Below are 19,075 nucleotides of genomic sequence, written 5' to 3' on the forward strand. Positions count from 1 at the left end.
ACTCCATCAAGTTATCAACGAACATTACAAAGGTAAATAAAATGACATTATCGTATAGTACAGTTTATTTCTTTAATTATCATACCGTAGCACATTTATTATACATAAAATAGGGTATATTTTGTGTAGGCTTAGAAAATTAGAAAGTAGAAAATTATGTTTTATCTGTAACTGGGAACGGATTATTCTCATTTTAATTGTTTCCTATGGAAAATTGATTTTTGGGATACACACTTTTCACCTTACACACTCTGTCTGGGAACCAATTAAGTTCGTAAGCCAAGGTATCACTGTATCTTCAAACCTGGAACCTGAACCCAAAACTTCAAGTTCTTTTCCAAACCGGCCATGGAAAGAAGCAGCATATTCCACTTCCTGTTTTTGTGTTCTGGCTTGGTTGTTTTTGGTCTTGACGAAGACCCCATTTGGATCATCCTGACCGTAGTCTGTTTTATCTATCTTGTCACTGGTGGGGATCTTCTCTGCTCTGTCCTCGAAGATTCTGAAAACCCCAAGCTTGCGCGTCCGTCATTGTTGCAGTAATAGCTCAATAAGACCGAGAGTATCCAAGGTCATAAAAGACGACAGTAATGGACTCAGTCACTTTGTTTTCTGAGACCACTCGCGTTTGTCGGCTCTTTCCGCACACTCGGGGGGGTCCTGATTTCACAAAATCACTTCACCTGTCCCTGGTTGAGCGGATTAACCAGATTAATGTCGTTGAGACACGAGGTGATTAGATTAGAATGGAAGGCGATCCAGTCTACTCTTGAAAGGCGAGACGCTGGTGGTGGTTCCGCTAGTTTTTCTTGGGGACTGCTGCGCACCACGACGCTATTATCGATTTGATTTAAGAGCAGAGCTACGAGCAACACTCGCACACGACTCAAATAAACATACGGAACGATTGGCTTGATATAAATGCCGGCTTGTTTTGAAAAGGAACATTAGCGACCAGCTACGTTAGCATTTCTACAACTGGTGACATAATAAATGACCATTGGATTTTCTCTTTGAAATTACAGGGGATGGACATTCTGTTAATCCAAGATGTCAAAGTCAAGGCTCGGAGGCCGAATCTGGCCCGGCAATCATCAAAGGTAAATAAAACGACTTTATTATACAGTACAGTTTATTTCATTACAGTCCAATAGCACATTTATTATACATAAAATAAGGTATATTTTGTGTAGTTTTGAGGCTTATTTAGTAGAAAATTATGTTTTATGGGAACCTGGGAACGGATTATTCTCATTTGAATGGTTTCTTATGGGAAATAAATATTCGGCAGATGAACTTTTTGCCTTACACATACTTTCTGGGAACAAATTAAGTTCGTGAGCTGAGGTATCACTGTAGTCTGTTTTAGTCATTTTGTGCACAGTCATGATTACGCTGACTACCTGCGAAGCTTAAATGCATTGTCGCACCACAACGTTTGAATTGCATTGTGGGATGTGGCCGCCATTTTAGTAGCATAGAGTAAAGGCACCAAATATGGTCATTGTAAGAACATTACAGGCTTTGTCTAAATGGAACAGGCATGTACTTAAGTGCTTGATTTTCCTAAACATACCCAAATGACCCAGCCCTCCCCCACCCACTTTCGCGATTCGCCATTAACGTGACGATCACGGCACTCACCTCGCTGTTGGACAGCTGATACCAAGGCTGTTTGCCGTACGTAAAGATCTCCCAGAGGACCACGCCGAAGCTCCAGATGTCGCTCTCCGTCGTAAACTTTCTGTACATGATGCTCTCGGGGGGCATCCAGCGGATTGGCAACATGGTTCTGCCCCCCACCTAAAAGCAATATGATGATGAACGCATCGTGAGGGTCAAGAAAGCATTTGTAGCAGTGCCGCGTTTGTACTCCGGGGGTGATAATGAGCCCCTAAAGAATCACTGATATAGTACAGTAAAGTCTCGTTATATCGATATCGGATATATCGATAGTCCTGGTTATATCGATACTATTTCTATGCACGCACGGAGAAAATTACATGCAAATAGGGTCGGATATATCGATAGTCCCGGTTATATCGATAGTTTTTCGGACTCCCTTGAATATCGATATAACGAGACTTTACTGTATTTAACCGCCACTCTGTTTTGGTCCTTATCATTGGAGTAATCCCAATTTCAACGCTAATCTGATTCTACTAACTCTCCCGATCCGGAACTCTTAATCCTAAACCTTAACGCTAATCCTAACTTTAACATAAACCCCGAACTCTTCATTTCAAATCCAAACACCCAACTCTTATCAGAGCCCACTAAACCACAGGTGTCAAAGTTTAGTCAAAAATAACGTTGAGATTTTGAACCAACCGTCTAAGGTAAATCATCACTCTGAAGTAGCTCGGGGTGAACTACTGTATATGCTAGGACACCCCTGTGTTAAACCACTAATAACCGTCACCTAGCGATTCTAATCTCATTCTTAGTTGAACAACGCTAATCGTGCCTCGCTAATTTTAAAACAAGTCCAAATTTGAACACGGATCCTCGTCCGACTACAAAAATCTTAAACCACACCAAACACGTACTTAGCAAAGCCTTACTCACCCGATAATAATCGGTGCTATAGATGTCCCGCGACATGCCAAAATCTCCGATTTTGACCACCAGGCTTTCTCCCACCAGACAGTTGCGTGTGGCTAGGTCTCGGTGTACAAAGTGTAGCGAGGCTAAGTAAACCATCCCCGACGCTATCTGGGCCGCAATGTGTAGCATCTGAGGCACCGTCAGTTCGCCCAACGCCGCCATCTTCGACTCCTCCAACATCCGAGCGTCGGGACCGTGAGCCCTGCGGGAAACCGGAAGCGTTTTTAGCAACATTCCAGACCGTCCGTGGTTTCACCTACACGCAGCCAAATATGCACGTTTGTCAATGTAGAAGGTGTACTGTAAATTTGGTGAAACGGGAGTTCGGATAAAATTTGCGATGAAGTAACGTTGACCTTCTGTAAATTTTGGATGTCGAAGCGGTGACAAAACTTGCGGTTGTCTTATAAGTACCCGCCAGGCAACATCGACAACAAGTGTTTGATCCATTGACATTTTCAAGCGCTTGATTGCCTTTCTGTGTCCCTTCCAGTCTCAAGTTGTAGATGGCACTTAAAGTATCGATGAAAATGTCTCTTCAGCCGTCATCTGTACTTCTTTGAAGGTGTCGGACATTTCGGTCCTCATCCAAAAAGCTTTGTCAGGGAACTAAGATCGTGGACAAAGCATTAGGGATATATATATAGGGCCAGAGCCACCAGCACAATTTTAGTTCGCTGACGAAGCTTTTAGGATGAGTAGCGAAACGTCCGACACCTTCAAAGAAGTACAGATGATGGCTGAAGAAACCTTTTCATCGATGGACCACTCCTGTACGACTAAGAACTTACACAGACGACACTGAAAGTACCGTATTTTCTGGTATATAAGGCGCACCTTCACCGAATGACTTTTTTATAAACTTTTTTCATACATAAGGTGCACCGCATTATAAGGAGCACCTTCAATGAATGACATATTTCAAAACATTTCCCATACATAAGGCGCACCGGATTATGAGGCGCATGGTCAGCTTTTGAAAAAAAAAATGTCTTTTACAGTAGGTGCGCCTTATAGTGCAGAACATACGGTCTAAATATCATCTGCATGGTGACGACTGTTCCGATATCAATTCTGAACCAATGAGAAAATGTGTTGATCCATTCGTTGTCTCTATGCGGAATCATTTGCCATATTTTCCGAAGTATAAGGCGCCCCCAAAAGCCTTGATTCTCTTCTAAAGATGACCCTGCGCCTGATATGCTAGGCTCTACTATTTGCTATCAATTAGCTATCTATTAGTTGTCTAGCTGACTTGCTAGCTATCTATCTAGCTATCCTTTTGCTATTTAGCTGGCTAGGTAGCTATCTATTTGCGTTTGTATCCTGTGAATGTAAAGTGACCTTGAGAGTTTTTAATAATAAATAATAATTATAAATGAAATGTATTGTTATTATTGTTATTACTGTATCTATTAGCTAGCTAGCTAGCTTTCTATCTATTTGAGTTACTTGCGGGTTGAGTGAACGCTGGCGCGTGTTGCTGCTGTTACTCACCCACAGAAAAACTTTATCCTATGACTGTCAAGTGACCTTGAGAGTTTTGAAAGGCGCTTATGAATGAAATGTATTATTATTATTATTATTATTATTATTATTATTATTATTATGTCGGTGCGCCTTATATTTGAAGTCATATTAAGCCGCAACAGGTCTCGAAACTACTGTCAGCAGACAGCTACTCCATTTCGTGTGTAACCCTGGCCTCCACAGTAGGGCCTTATAATGCAGTGCACCTTATATTTGGAAATGTTTTATAGATTTTTATATTATATTTGGAAAACGTATTTCATTCATTGAAGGTGTGCCTCATATATGGAAAAAGTTTGAAAATACACCATTCATTTGGGGTGCGCCTTATACTTCGGTGCGCATTACACAACAGAAAATACAGTACTCATTCCTGATTTGTGAATCCCTACAAAGTGATTTTCAGTGTCCGCTACATAAAGATGAAGGAGATGGAAACGAGTGTAATGATTCCCAACACGGCCATGACGTGTTCAGCTCATCCTGTTCCGACTGATTGGCGATAATGCGACATTTGGCGACACCCACGCTTTCGTCCGACTCCAACCCAAATGCGCTCACGATTAGTTTAGCGGGCAGGTGGCACGGTGGGAACGCAGCTGCATAGTGGGATGCCCTGGGCCCAAATGTGATTTTGGGTGTTTTATTTTATTGTATTTATTTTTTTTTTTTAAATGCCTGGCGTCAGAGGACGCCTGGCGTCAAGACCAGCTGATCCCGCCAAGGTTTTCCCAGGTGATGAGCTACTAATTGGGCAACGTTTAAAATTTGCGGCGAATATCGCTAATTAATCGTATGCTGCTAAATGTCATGATACAGCTCTGGGAAATGTTCCCACGTGCAAACGTTCACTCAGAACGTTTCGAAGACTGCCATGTTGGTTTTGTTTATTATTATTATTATTATTATTATTATTATTATTATTATTATTATTATTATTGTTATTTTTATTAGAAGAAGAAGATTATTAATAATAATACATATAACATATTTTTAATAATTAAATAATAATATAGTATAATATATATAATATAAATGGTATATAATACAAATGTATATAATAAAAATGTATATAATAATACTATTATAATCCGAGACTATTAAATACTGTACTATGATGATGATGATGATTATTATTTTATTTTTATTATTATTATTATCATCAATAATAAGAAATATAAAATATTGTTAAATATTAAATACTAATATACTATTATATAATATATATATAATATAGATGGTATATAATACAAATCAAAGTCAAAAAAGTCAGTCAGCTTTATTGTCAAATATGCTAATATGCATGACATACAGCACAGATGAAATTACTGTCCTCTCGGACCCAGCATGCAAGGCACTTATAATACTATATAATATATATAATAAATAAAATATAATATAAAAATAAATATATATATATATATTATATATAAATATATATAATAAAAAAACTATATATATAATATATATAATAATACTATTATTATACTCTACTATTATATACTGTACTATGATTATAATTATACGATTATTATTATTATTATTATTAGTAGTAGTAGTAGTAGTAGTAGTAGTAGTAGTAGTATTTGTGTGGGTGTGCGCATGATCGTGTGTGTGTGAAATCACTGAGACATACACCTGTGCCAAAACCAAAATGATCACGGCATTTATTTATTTATTTATTTATTTATTTATTTATTTATTCATTTATTCATTAATTTTTTTTAATTTATTTACTCACTTACTTATTTCTTTAATTTATGGAATCACTGAGACGCATCAAGGCAGTCTCCTAAAAACTGACATGAAATTTAGTAGGCATGCCCACCATAAATTAACCCTAATAAATAAATAACTAAATATTGCCGAAAAATGTTGTTTGGTTTGAACCTGCTCTTTTTGGACTTTTCAAAATGTATTTTATTACCTTCTTTTTCTTTCAAGGCTGAGCAATTTGGTCGGCAAATCTATGATGAGGAGACCCACTAAAATGGCTCAATAACTCACACACAAAATGGCAGGGCCACCATTTTGTTTTTGTTCTTTTTTTTTTTCAGGTGCGTCCACTGTCAAACTAAGGTAAAATTACATTCAGCCTCAGTCTAGGCAGCACAAATGTTTCAAGATGCCTTTTTTCTTGTCTCTGTGTTTTGTTGCCGAGACTATACAAAGTCGCACAACCTCCCAGAAATAATGGCAGTTATTAAGGAGCTTTGGAATCATTTTGAACATCCTCGCTACCTCTTAACATATTTGCTCAAAGTGTATCAACAGCCAGCAAAAATATACATACAAACATAATTTTGAGTTACAAATGGGGGAAGTACAATTCAATACATGCTTGTTTTAGCATGTATTTGCGTGTGTGAATGCAATAAATAAATAAATACATAAATAAACGTCTACAGGTTCTTTCATAAATGGACTCAATTCACATCAATTTATCACTTCATTTTTTTAATGGTACAAGACATTAAAATGAAGAAATCTGCTTTATTAATTACTTCCATAGCTTTATATACATGTATCAATTTATTGGTGAAGACTACTTTTATCAAGTTTATCTCTGCAATATTTATATAATACAGACATGTTGATTGCGTCGGCAAGATATTCCCTGAATATGGAACCTAAAGGGAACAATTTCGGTGTGCGTTTGTAGACGAAAAATTGGACGTACCGAAGGAAGCGGTTGAGGTCGCCGTGACGCATGTACTCAAAGACCATGGCGAGCGGCTCTCCGTCTGTGCACACGCCGTAGAAACGCACAATGTGCTGATGCTGCAGAACCGTGAGGAGCTCGGCCTCCCTCTGGAAGTCCTGCCGGGTTGACTCGTTGGCGTCTTTCAGGGTCTAACGGCAAACGGGAACCTTTTTAAAACTGGGTGCCAATAACCAGCCAATATTTGGCATGACTGGGGTCGGGTACCTTGAATTTCATCTATCTATCTAGCTATATTGGTAGCTAGCTAGCTAGCTACAGTACCTAGCCATCTAGCTAGCGATCTAGCTTGTCTGTGACTGTAAAGTGTCGTTGAGAGCTTTGAAAGGCGCTTAAAATGTAATGCATTATTATTATTATTATTATTATTATTATTATTATTATTATTATTATTATTATTATTATTATTATTATTATCTAGCTAGCTATCTACTCCCTACCTAACTAATACCTAAAGGTTGAAAAATACTGATCTCGATGGATAGCGAGAGCTATCTAGTTACACTAGATAGCTAGAGAGCTATCTAGCTAGATAACTAGATAGCTAGATAGCAAGATAGAAAACTAGATAGCAAGATAGCTAGATAGCAAGATAGAAAACTAGATAGATAGATAGATAGATAGATACTGTAGCTAGCTAGCTATATAGCTAGATGCATAGCTATATAGCTAGATAGCTAGTAAGGTAGGGAGTTAGATGGCTAGATAGATATCTATCTAGATAGATAGATATCTAGCTATCTCGCTATCAAGCTATCTAGCTATCCATCCGTCCATTTGTTTTTTACCGTCGACAGGAAAGTGTCATGATCTGGTTGGCGACCAACGGGGGGCGCTGTCGGCCCCGCCTGCACCTGCACAGGTGCTGGTCGTTCCGATCAGATTGGCGAACAGCGGGTAGCGACGTCAGCCCTGTCGGCAGCCTCGCAGGTGCTGGTCGTTAAAATCAATGACACTTAAAGGACACCTGGCACGATCATCCAGTGCCGATTCATTGTTTGTTTGCTGCTTGGTTGCAGCATGCATTGTGTACGTGTTTGTTTAACCTTGGCGGACTTTTACTTTTGGTCTTCTTTTGATACTTTGTATTTTTTTCCATTCAGATCATTTTGATGTTTTACATTTTGTTCCTGCTGACTTTATTTTAATGCAATTTGTCAAACAACCTCCTGCTCCCTCCTGCCTGCTTTGTGGGATCCGAACCCGCCATCACCACCTCCCAAAAGCGCGACAGAAAGTTGGAATTTTCAGTTGCAGTACCACACCGTAACCACATCACACTAGGCAGCACTGAGCACAACTTATTGTAAATTTAGTGTCATTATCAGGCTGAAGAAGAGATAAAAAAAGATGTCCACTCACCTTAATAGCGACCAACATTTTATCGCTATCCGGACTGAGGTTGGCGCATTCTGCCAGGTAGACTTTGCCGAAAGCACCCTCGCCCAGCTCCCACTTGAGCACAATGTCGGCTCGCTTGATGTGTTGGACGCCTGGTGGGTGCGGGGGGGGAAACGGAATCAAGAATAAAGGATGCTTGTCAAAATTTTGTTTGAACAAGTGACATTCCTGAAGTCGTTTGTTTGCAACGTGACTCCTTTTAAATTGAACTTGGAGGAACTCACACATGTCTTTGTCTTTGATGATCCCACAGAAGTACTGCGGGTTCTCCACAAAGCTGGACAGCCCCGAATCTTCGTCCGAAGACGGCGGGCTGCTCCCCAAGTTCATGAAGCGCAGCGACACGGCCAAGTCGTCCTCGGTACCCAACACGGACGAACCTGACACACACACACACGAGCCATCCAGCAGGTACAAATACATCACACATCTTTGGTATTCAGTATAAATCATAATTACCGTATTTTCTGGGGTATAAGGCGCACCTCTTGCATTGTATTTTGGGCAGCTGCCCTCATTTGAAGCTCATATACTCATATAATTTAGGAATTAACTCTTTTTTTCTGAGAAAAAAAGAGAGTCTAAGGTTTCTTACGCTGTATTGAATGTTTAAGTAACAGGTGTCAAAGTCAAGGCCCGCGGGCCAAATCCGGCCCGACAGATCATTTTTTTCGGCCCGCGAAAGCAAATCAAACTTGTTAAATTTCATGATGATTGCTAAAATCTGAGCCAAAATTTCATATTTTTGGATGTCAACCACAATAAAAGTCATTATTCTTGACTTCAGATTTCATTCATTAATTTGCTGTGTGCTCTATATGTAATATTTGAAGGGATTTAAACATTCTAATGGGTTCCCCAAATTCATAACGGCCCTCGAGAGGAAACCATAACTACAATGTGGCCCGCGGCAAAAAAATGACTTTGACACCCCTGGTTTAAGTCGTCCTAAAATTCAATATTCTTTGGGTCCTGCAATTTGAGTGAAAATGACAAAAACCCTGGCACTGGAGTGGATACCTTTTTGCACATCGTCTGGTGATGAATGAGTTAATCTTCATCTCTTTTGGTTTCCTTCAGTTTATCCAAGACCAAGTATGATCTAAAATTTAAATTTTTCTCCCAAACTTTACTTTGACGACTCTCCATACTCGTGTTGTTGAGCACGACTTCTTTTGCCACCCGAGTGCTGCTGATTATTGCGCCAACAGCACGTAGCAATTGCGCACCATTTTCTGAAAAAGCGTCCGTTTTGTTGGAATAATGGCTGTGATCAGCGCGGCAATCAGAGTTGCCGCTGAAGCAAAAAAAAAAAAAAAAAAAAAAACCTCATGTGAAGCCCCTAAAAGGCCAAACGAGCCCGGCCTAAATAGTCCCGCCGTACAACCTCCGGGGTCCAACGCACTTTGAAATGGAATCAACAAAATCCAGCCGAGGGAGCCAGCTCAGGCGCAAGCCGACGGACAAACGGCCGGATGGAAAGAAAGAAACCACAGAATGCTCCACTTAGGCAATCACAGCCACTTAGGCGCAAGTGTAAATGTACGAGCGAGGGTTGAGCCGCTTGCCCATCTAGCCTATCTGTCCGTCCATCCATCCATCCATCATCTTTAATGGCCCCCTACGCCGCATGGCCGCCGCAGCCAAGTGAGGTTTTGCTGCTCTCTTACGGTAATTAAGGCACTCTCGGCGCAGCCTGTGCTAACTTACAGCTCGGCCAGATTTGACTCAGTCTGGCCTCACCCTTTTCTTGCCGCAAGACTTTGGCTACACAATCTGACAATCGCGTGGATCAATTTCACCGTCAAGGCCTTTTACTACCTCAATCCCACAGTTAAAATTATCCATATTAAAATAGCGCCATTAATGACATTGACTAGTTGGGTGGCTATCTCGAGAGCTAGTTTGATTCTAGCTTTTTTCTGTTCCTTTCGTCATCAGCAGTTACTGCATAGGTTGCTTTCACCATAAACACCAGTTTCTGATAAAAAAATAAATAAATAAAATGAATAAACTAAATAAAATATATAACATAAATAAATACAAAGATGAATAAATACACAGAGATAAATAAATAAATAAATAAACACAAATAAATAAATAAACTAACAAAAACGCATAAATGCAGAAATAAATACATTAATTAATTAATTGATTGGCATAGAGATAAATAAATATATAAACAAACAAATGAATGAATGAATGAAATAAATAAATAAATAAATAAATAAATAAAGGTTGCTTTCACCAAAAACTCCAGTTTCTAATAAATAAATAAATAATAGAAATAAAATAAATCAAATAAATACACATAAATAAATAAATAAATAAATAAATAAATAAATAAATAAAGAGATAAATAAATAAACACACACAAAAATAAATAAATAAACAAACAAACAAATGCATACATAAATGCAGAAATAACTACATTAAGTAATTAATAGACACTGATATAAATAAATAAGTATAAAAATAAACAGACAAATAAATAAATACATACATAAATAAATATTTAGAGGTAAATAAATATATAAACAAACATATAAATATACGAGCAAACAGATACATAAATAAATAAATAAATAAATAAATAAATAAATACAGAGATAAATAAACACACACAAAAATAAATAAACAAACAAACAAATGCATACATAAATGCAGAAATAACTACATTAAGTAATTAATAGACACAGATATAAATAAATAAGTATAGTATAGTATTAAGTATAGTAGTAGTAAGTATAGTATTAGAAGTCCAAGATGGCGCCCGAGTAGGCAGCCTCAGCAAGTGCTCTCATGAGCCTTGCTTTTTTTTTGGTTGTTTTTGTCTTGTTTTGTGTTTTCTTTTGTCACTTTGTGTTGTTGTGCATTGTGTGGAACGGATACAGATTGTTTTTCAGCATTTTTGACCACGACATTCATCAAGGAGGAAACTGTGCTGAGCGGGTGCGCCTTTTCGGCAGCATGAATATGCCAGTACTGTTTTTGAATGGGAGGAATGTCGGAGCCATTCGACTGCCATCGCTGGACACCAAAGGGGCCATTGTGCTTTTTTGCGCCTGTAATGGGCAGCATCTTCACAGCCCCGCTTTGTTTAGCGGAAAGGTCAGTGCCGTTGGACGGTCTGCGGCTGGATGGATGCATGGCTTGAGGAACCCGCAATAAGAAGAAAGGAGCGTCAGCGCAGAGCGCCGATGCGTATGTGGAACTGTTGCGGCTTGGAATTGAAGCAGATTTATGGGGGACAGGAGATGTGAGACAATCTCTTTTCGTCAATGGATGCTACAGCTGCGTGTTTGCTTTCAACATTTAGCTTGTAGTTGACATGCACATTCCACCATGATGTCCCTGATCCACTGGTGGAAAGACGCTTTGATCCTCTCCTCTTTCATCTAGAACTGTTTCATCATTCTGTGTCATCACAAAGAGGGTACAGCAAGTCCTGAAGAATGAATGTCTCTCTGTGTCTATGAATGTCTCTCTGTGTCTTTGTTTTGTCATATTGTCTCTATGCTGTCATATTATTTGTTATTTAGTTTTTTTTTTTTGTTCTTTTGACTTCAAGACGGCGCCGCGAGAGTGGCTGCCTTTCCAGCAGCTCATGTATTTCGTTTTTCTACTTTCATCCTTTCATCACTTTGCTGCTGTGAAGTGTAAATTTCTCCACTGTGAGACTAATAAAGGCATATCCAATCCAATCCAATAAAAATAAACAGACAAATAAATAAATACATACATAAATAAATATTTAGAGGTAAATAAATAGATAAACAAACATATAAATATATGAGCAAACAGATAAATAAATAAATAAATAAATAAATAAATAAATAAATAAATAAACATTTAGAGGTAAATAAATATATAAACAAACAGATAAATAAAAAATGAACACAAAATTGAATAAATAAATGTATTTTCCGGCATATCAAGTATTTTCCGGTATATATAGCGCCATTAATAACATGTTGAAGGATTTGGAATTGGGGGGCTAGCTCGCTGGCTAGCAAGCTAGTTATTTTTTTTATTTTATTTTATTTTTACAGCTGTAAAACCTGTACATTAAACACATATTACCATATTTGCCGGTGTATAAGGCGCACCCAAAAGCCTTCATTTTCTCCAAAAGAAGCATATGCAGGTGCGCCTTATATGTAAAGTAATGTTGAGGTCTTGCAACAACCATCAGCAGCCACCAATTCCATTTCCCTCTGTAGAAGAAGTAGTGTGTAACCCCAGCCTCTACTGTAGCGCCTTATAATGTGGCGTGCCTTATATTTGGAAAACCTTTATACATTTATATATTATACAGTAAAGTCTCGTTATATCGATATCGGATATATCGATAGTCCCGGTTATATCGATATTTTTTCGGACTCCCTTGAATATCGATATAACGAGACTTTACTGTATTTGTATGTATTTTTTCATTCATTGAAGGTGCATCTGATAGTCCCGTGCGCCTTATATATGGGAAAAGTTTGAAAATACACCATTCATTGGGGGTGCGCCTTATACTCCGGTGCGCCTTTTACACTGGAAAATACAGTACTTTTTTGCGTTGGAAAAATCTACAAATCACATGGCGCTTAGAAATTAAATGTATTATTATTAAATCTGGACATAAATCACCGATGGTACATACAGTAAATAGCATGTTTACGTACATCCAAGTTGTTTATATAATGGATAGATAGTTGGCAAATGTTCCCTATACAGTAGGACCTCTACTTACGAATATCTTTTTATAAGAAATTTTCGAGTTACAAAATGCCTCAACAGGAAAATATTGCCCCGTGTTAAGAAAGAAATTTGAACTAAAGAGGGCAAAAAAACAACAAAAAACACAATGAGAACACAGTAAAAATTTAAATAACCATCATTTGTATTATTTACTGTATTCTTTTTTGTTACATTATCCTCAACTCTCTTTATTGCGCAATAATATAATTGTAACATGCGTTCGTACAATATTTTTATGCATTTTTATGCTTCAGGAAACATTTATGTCTGAATTTTGAGGGATCTTGGAACGGATTAGGGTATTTGCATGGAAAACCTGTCTCAACTTACAAACTGTTCTAGTAAATGCATTTTTTTCCACAACCTATTAATTTCATCCATAAGTAGAGGTACAACTATACTTGTGTTGTAAAAATTTCCCCCAGAAATTTGCTTTCCAACTTACGATGAATGCCGAATTTGGAGTTGTGTCCGCATTTGTTGATCACCAACATGGTGACGAGCAGGAAGGCGCACGCAAACACAGCCAAACCCACAGCCACTGACACCTGACAGGTAAAATTCATTCAATTGAGTGAAAGGTGCATCACATTTTCATGAGCATGATCATAAAAATAATAACAAACCACAAAAACTCGACTCTCCAGGTTCTCGGTCACATCCATGACGGATTTGTTGGTGGGAACTGTGCAGGGACAGCAGGCCGTCAGTCATTTTTGTACTTTATTTCGAGAGGAAAAGTTGCTCTTAAAAGTTATAACGGAGACTCACTTGGATCCAAGTTGATGACTTGCATGTGGGGAGGGAACAAAGAAGATGAATAAGTGGACAAAAACACGCAGACCATGTAGAAATGAACATGTGTGGTTATTATTATTATTTTTTACAAAGGTGGGGAAATTGCACAACTATGATTAGTATTTTTTTTATCCTCTTAACAACTTTTTGTTTGGGCATCCAAGTTGATTTTTTTTTGGGAGTGATATGGGAAAGAAACAAAAGGGTGACCACGACAAACCAAAGAACCCACCAGGAATGATGCCCTCAGGGTCAAAGAGTCCAAAGGGGTTATCCATGAACTTGCCCATGGCAGTGGCCTGGTCTTTTCCCAGCTTGTTGTCCACCAGCAACGTGTAGCGCCCGTTGTTAATGTGCGTTGGCTTGTCCAGCGACAGGCAGCCGTGCTTCTTCGAGCCGTCAGTGGAATCCGGGATGAGTTGCGTGTACGTGAAAGCAGTCTCCTTCAGTTCCGAACCCTCGTACAGCCAACTGATGTTGGCCTCGGGGTTGCCGTCCACCACGAACGAGAAGCACCAATGGTGGAGTTGAACCGCGTCGCTCAGGTTCAGTATCTTGGCTGGAACTGGCAAAGGCGACAAGGCGTCACGGCAAAAAAAATAAAAAATAAAATACAGTAAAATCTCGTTATATCGATATCGGATATATCGATAGTCCCGGTTATATCGATACTATTTCTATGCACGCACGGAGAAAATTACATGCAAACAGGGTCGGATATATCGATAGTCCCGGTTATATCGATATTTTTTCGGACTCCCTTGAATATCGATATAACAAGACTTTACTGTACCTTCTTTTTTTTTGTACACTAGTGACTTTTTTGTTTCCCCTTTGCCATTTTTAGAAATGTAAAAATATTCGTAAAATCCAGTATGTGGTGGCCTTGCGTTACTTTGGATTGGGGTTCAGTAAAGCTTTTATGTAGAAGATAAAGATTATCTGGTCAGTTTCAGTTTGCCACATTCACGGTGAGAGCGAAAAACCTGAAGAATTACAAATAAAATCCATTCATTTCTTTTTGTACACTGGTGACTTTTTTGTTTCCCCTTTGCCATTTTTAGAAATGTAAGAATATTCGTAAAATCCAGTCTGAGGTGGCCTTGCATCACTTTGGTTTGGAATTCAGCACAGCTTTTATGTAGAAGATAAAGATTATCTGGTCAGTTTCAGCTTGCCACATTCACGGTGAGAGCGAAAAACTTGAACAATTAGAAAGTCGGACAAATTAGGGACTCTTACCAAATATATTATTGGTAACGTTAAACAATCGGAAAAAGTACAGTAAAGTCTCGTTATATCGATAGTACTGCTTATTACGATACTATTTCTATGAACGCAAAGAGAAAATTTACATGCCGCAGGATCGGATATATCGATAGTCCGGTTATATCGCTATTTTTTCCGACTCCCGAGAATATCGATATAACGAGACTTTACTGTATATATGAATAACGTGGCAATCCTCGCCGATTTTAAAAGAGCCAATCGTAGCCTATTTTTGACAAAATTTCCACAGTAGCATGTCCAACTTTTTTGCTGTTCTCTAATATGTACAAGCATTTGCTGATCGGGCACTTTTGCTTTGACGTTTCCATGAATCGATGTCGTCCATCCGTGTTTTTCAGACGCGTGATGACCCCGACATGAATAATGAAGCCCGGTCAACATGAGGATCTACAAACCACAAAATATTCCAGGAAATGATCTGAGGAGACACTCGAGAGACCCCCACCCTTCCTAGCCTGGAAAAGTGCTGAGGGGTTGCTGAATTCAACCTTCCCCCAACTCCTGTAAGTACCTGCGATAGCCGGAAATGTAGTCGGACAGTCGCACTTTCTTTTCTGCTTGAGAATGATTATAACAGTTCATTATGTGAGTTACGGTGACAAATCTGTCTAAAAGGGACTTAAAGGAAACCGACGTCTCCGGACAAGTTGTGTCCATAATTTGTAATATGGCTTCAAATGACTTCTACTGAGCGTATTTTACAAAGATTCCACCACATATAGCTATATTTTACGTTTTAAGACTCGCGCTGAATATTCCGGAAGTCTTGTTTTGGAGTTGGTGACGAGTCCGTACGTGACGTCACTGAAGGAACGCCCCTGACGAAAAAAAGGACACATTGGAGCAGTCCTTCCATCACGTCAATGCATTTTGCTGCACTTGTTTGGTCTGAAAATTTCGTGTTGCACCAAAAAGAGGCAGAAGAGGGTGACAACGCTCCGTGTAAGGAATTAATCAGCCTGTGGAAATGGGCTGATTAATTCCTTACATGGAGCTTTGTCGCCATTTTCTGCCTCTTTTTTAGTGCTACATTTTCCCCCCCTATTGCCTCAAAATGGCACGGAATAAATTCTTTAATCGATTGCAAACATGTATGCTTTCCTCTTCAAAAACGGAGTATAAGGCGCCCAATGAATGGTGTATTTTCAAACCTTTTCCACATATAAGGCGCACCAGACTATAAGGCGCACCTTCAATGAATGAAAAAAGTTTTCCAAATATAATATATAAATGTGTAAAAGTTTTGCAAATTTAATGCACCCCACATTATAAGGCGCTATTGTAGAGGCTGAGGTTACGCACAACTTTTTCCAAATGGGGAAATGGCTGCTGACAGTTGATGCGAGATCTGTTGTGGCTCACATATAAGGCGCACCGGCGTATAAGGCGCAGGGTTATCTTTTGAAGAAAATGAAGGCTTTTGGGTGCACCTTATACACCGGAAAATACGGTAGTCCAAGGGAGGGGTAACATGGTCACCGGGTGCTACTTTGCTGCTTGTCATATCTCAAACAAACACCGGCAAGCCAAATAAAATGGGTGGAATGGGCTGAAGTCTCCATGCACGATAACCAACGTGGAGGAGGAAAGAAAGAAAAAAAAATCACTGATAATTGTGCTCAGATCCAATTTGAGCCTCGCCCTTAATGGATGCTTGCCTCCCACTCCGGAAAAAAACTCATCTGCCCATGATTGGCAGGCGACAAAATGTTGCCGATCCATCAACCCACCGCCCCCTCAGTGGGCGCACACTCGTTAACCACCGGCCCTTTAATTATCCCTAATTACCTCCCCCGAACAGTAACGTGTGTGTGCTGACTGCTGACTGCTTCCGAGTAGCCAGGCCCGGCCGGCCATTGGTTGACTAGACTCGAGCGGCCCTTACGTTTCTTCCTTCAATATGGACTTCAAAATTGACTTCCATCAACATATTTCATTACCGCGATCTTTTCAAAAAATTGTTGCCGGTATTTGGACCGATCCACCTTTGGACACCCGCATACAATTACCAACAATTAAACATAAAACATCAAGACCAGATGCTGGTCTTTGACCCGAAAAGAAAAGTTTGATTCTAGCTTTTTTTTCTGTTCTTTTGTCATCAGCAGTTACGGCATAGGTTGCTTTCATCAAAAACACCAGTTTCTCATAAATAAATAAATTAAATTAAATAAATACACAGAGAGAGATAAATAAATAAATAAATAAATAAATAAATAAATAAATAAATAAATAAATAAATAAATACAGGGATAAATAAATAAATAAATAAATAAATAAATAAATAAATAAATAAATAAAAACACAATAAATAAATAAATAAATAAATAAATAAATAAATAAATAAATAAATAAATAAATGCAGAAATAACTAGATTAATTAATTAATAAACCATTGCTATGTGTGGCTAAGGGTCTTTCAGTGTTGTCTAAGCAACGGTCATAGGCAAGGAAGAGGTTGAAAAACTTCTGTTGATTTAGATTGACAAAAAGCAGCTAGCAGGGGACAGTGTGAGTGAGGGTATTATCGCCGAGAGAGCACAGCAACTTCACTCGGATATCATCAAGAGGCAACCTGGAAGGTAAATAAAACGACTTTATTATATAGTATAGTTTATTTCTTTAATTACAATACAATAGCACATTTATTATACATAAAATAATGTTTATTTTGTGTAGTTTTAAGGCTTATTTTGTAGAAAATGTTGTTTTATGGGGACCTGGGAACAGATTATTCTCATTTTTAATGGTTTCTTAGGGGAAATAAATGTTCGTCAGACGAACTTTTCGCCTTACACACACTTTCTGGGAACCAATTAAGTTCGTGAACTGTATTAGCAAAACTTTTGTCATTCATTGGAGGTGCGTTTTATGTCCAGTGTGCCTTATACATGTAAAAACTTTGAAAATACACCATTCATTGGGGATGCTCCTTATATTGCGATGCGCCTCATACACCGAAAAATACGGCATGTATCTATGTGGAGATGGTCTATTGTATTTCAAAGTTTGCTGTAATTACAAGATATCTGTGAAAATACACAATTCATTGGGGGTACTCCTTATACTGCTGAAAATATGCTTTTTTTTCTGAAATTTTTGCAAATACCGTCACGCCGTTCGACCAATCTGGAACTAGACACATCTTCCCAAATTACCTGATGGCCAATACACCTTTTGGTTGGGATGGTGGAAGACACCCAAGAGTGTCACGTGGCACCCCTGTACCCCCCCCCCCCCCCCCCAAAAAAAAAAAAAAAAAAAAAAAAGAAAAGAATTCATATATTGGAAGGGGGGGGTAACTGTGATTTCAATTTAAACCTCTCAGGATGCATAAAAGAGTTCATCTCAATTCAATAATAATAATAATAATAATAATAATAATAATAGTAATAACAATAATAATAATCGTAATAATAATAATACTAATAATAATACTACTACTACTAATAATAATAATAATAATAATAATAATAATAATAATAATACATTTTATTTTAAGCGCCTTTCAAAGCTATCAAGTACACTTTACAGTCACAATAATAGTTTTCTGTTTTTTCAAACGTTCTTCACAAAGTATATTTCACAGTTTGATATTTGTATCATATTTAGACCCAAATGTCCAACGAACAGATCTGCCCTTCGGTACTTTGTTGTCTTAGAAAAGGAGAGGCAACAGGCGGTCGTTTGAGAGCAACAAGAGGCCAGTTGATGTTTCACTTTTTTTTTTTTTTTTTTGTCCTCTGATTGTACGCTGAGCATTAAATGTCTGCCGGCTGCACTTTTTATTTGTATTATTGTCCGCCCGCGACGAGTGGCAGACCACTGAGAGCTCCATTAGAAACATAACGGGCGAACATTTCTATTTGTATGGGAGGGCCATTTGCTCCAGAAACCCGAAGCGGCGCTGCGCGCCTTGTTCTCGGCTCCCTTTGAGGCACCTCCATTAAGCTAGTTCAAAAACGCATGGAGACATCA

At 38.4% G+C, this 19,075-nt stretch overlaps 1 protein-coding gene across 1 annotated transcript in view; it reads right to left on the reverse strand.

The window, feature by feature from the left end:
• ntrk1 (neurotrophic tyrosine kinase, receptor, type 1) overlaps positions 1–19,075 on the reverse strand; it is a 37,604-nt gene that overhangs the window by 2,109 nt on the left and 16,420 nt on the right. Inside the window, exons 8-16 of the mRNA XM_088998979.1 lie at positions 14,040–14,372; positions 13,781–13,798; positions 13,636–13,694; positions 13,455–13,557; positions 8,485–8,640; positions 8,222–8,352; positions 6,818–6,990; positions 2,569–2,809; positions 1,645–1,803 (exon numbers count right to left, since the gene is read on the reverse strand). Of these exons, the coding sequence (XP_088855105.1) occupies positions 1,645–1,803; positions 2,569–2,809; positions 6,818–6,990; positions 8,222–8,352; positions 8,485–8,640; positions 13,455–13,557; positions 13,636–13,694; positions 13,781–13,798; positions 14,040–14,372 (1,373 nt within the window). The remainder of the gene's footprint in view (positions 1–1,644; positions 1,804–2,568; positions 2,810–6,817; positions 6,991–8,221; positions 8,353–8,484; positions 8,641–13,454; positions 13,558–13,635; positions 13,695–13,780; positions 13,799–14,039; positions 14,373–19,075) is intronic.

Source organism: Hippocampus bargibanti, linkage group LG06 (genome assembly GCF_051943395.1).
Source record: "Hippocampus bargibanti isolate YZ-2025 linkage group LG06, ASM5194339v1, whole genome shotgun sequence".
Taxonomy (NCBI): Eukaryota; Metazoa; Chordata; class Actinopteri; order Syngnathiformes; family Syngnathidae; genus Hippocampus; species Hippocampus bargibanti.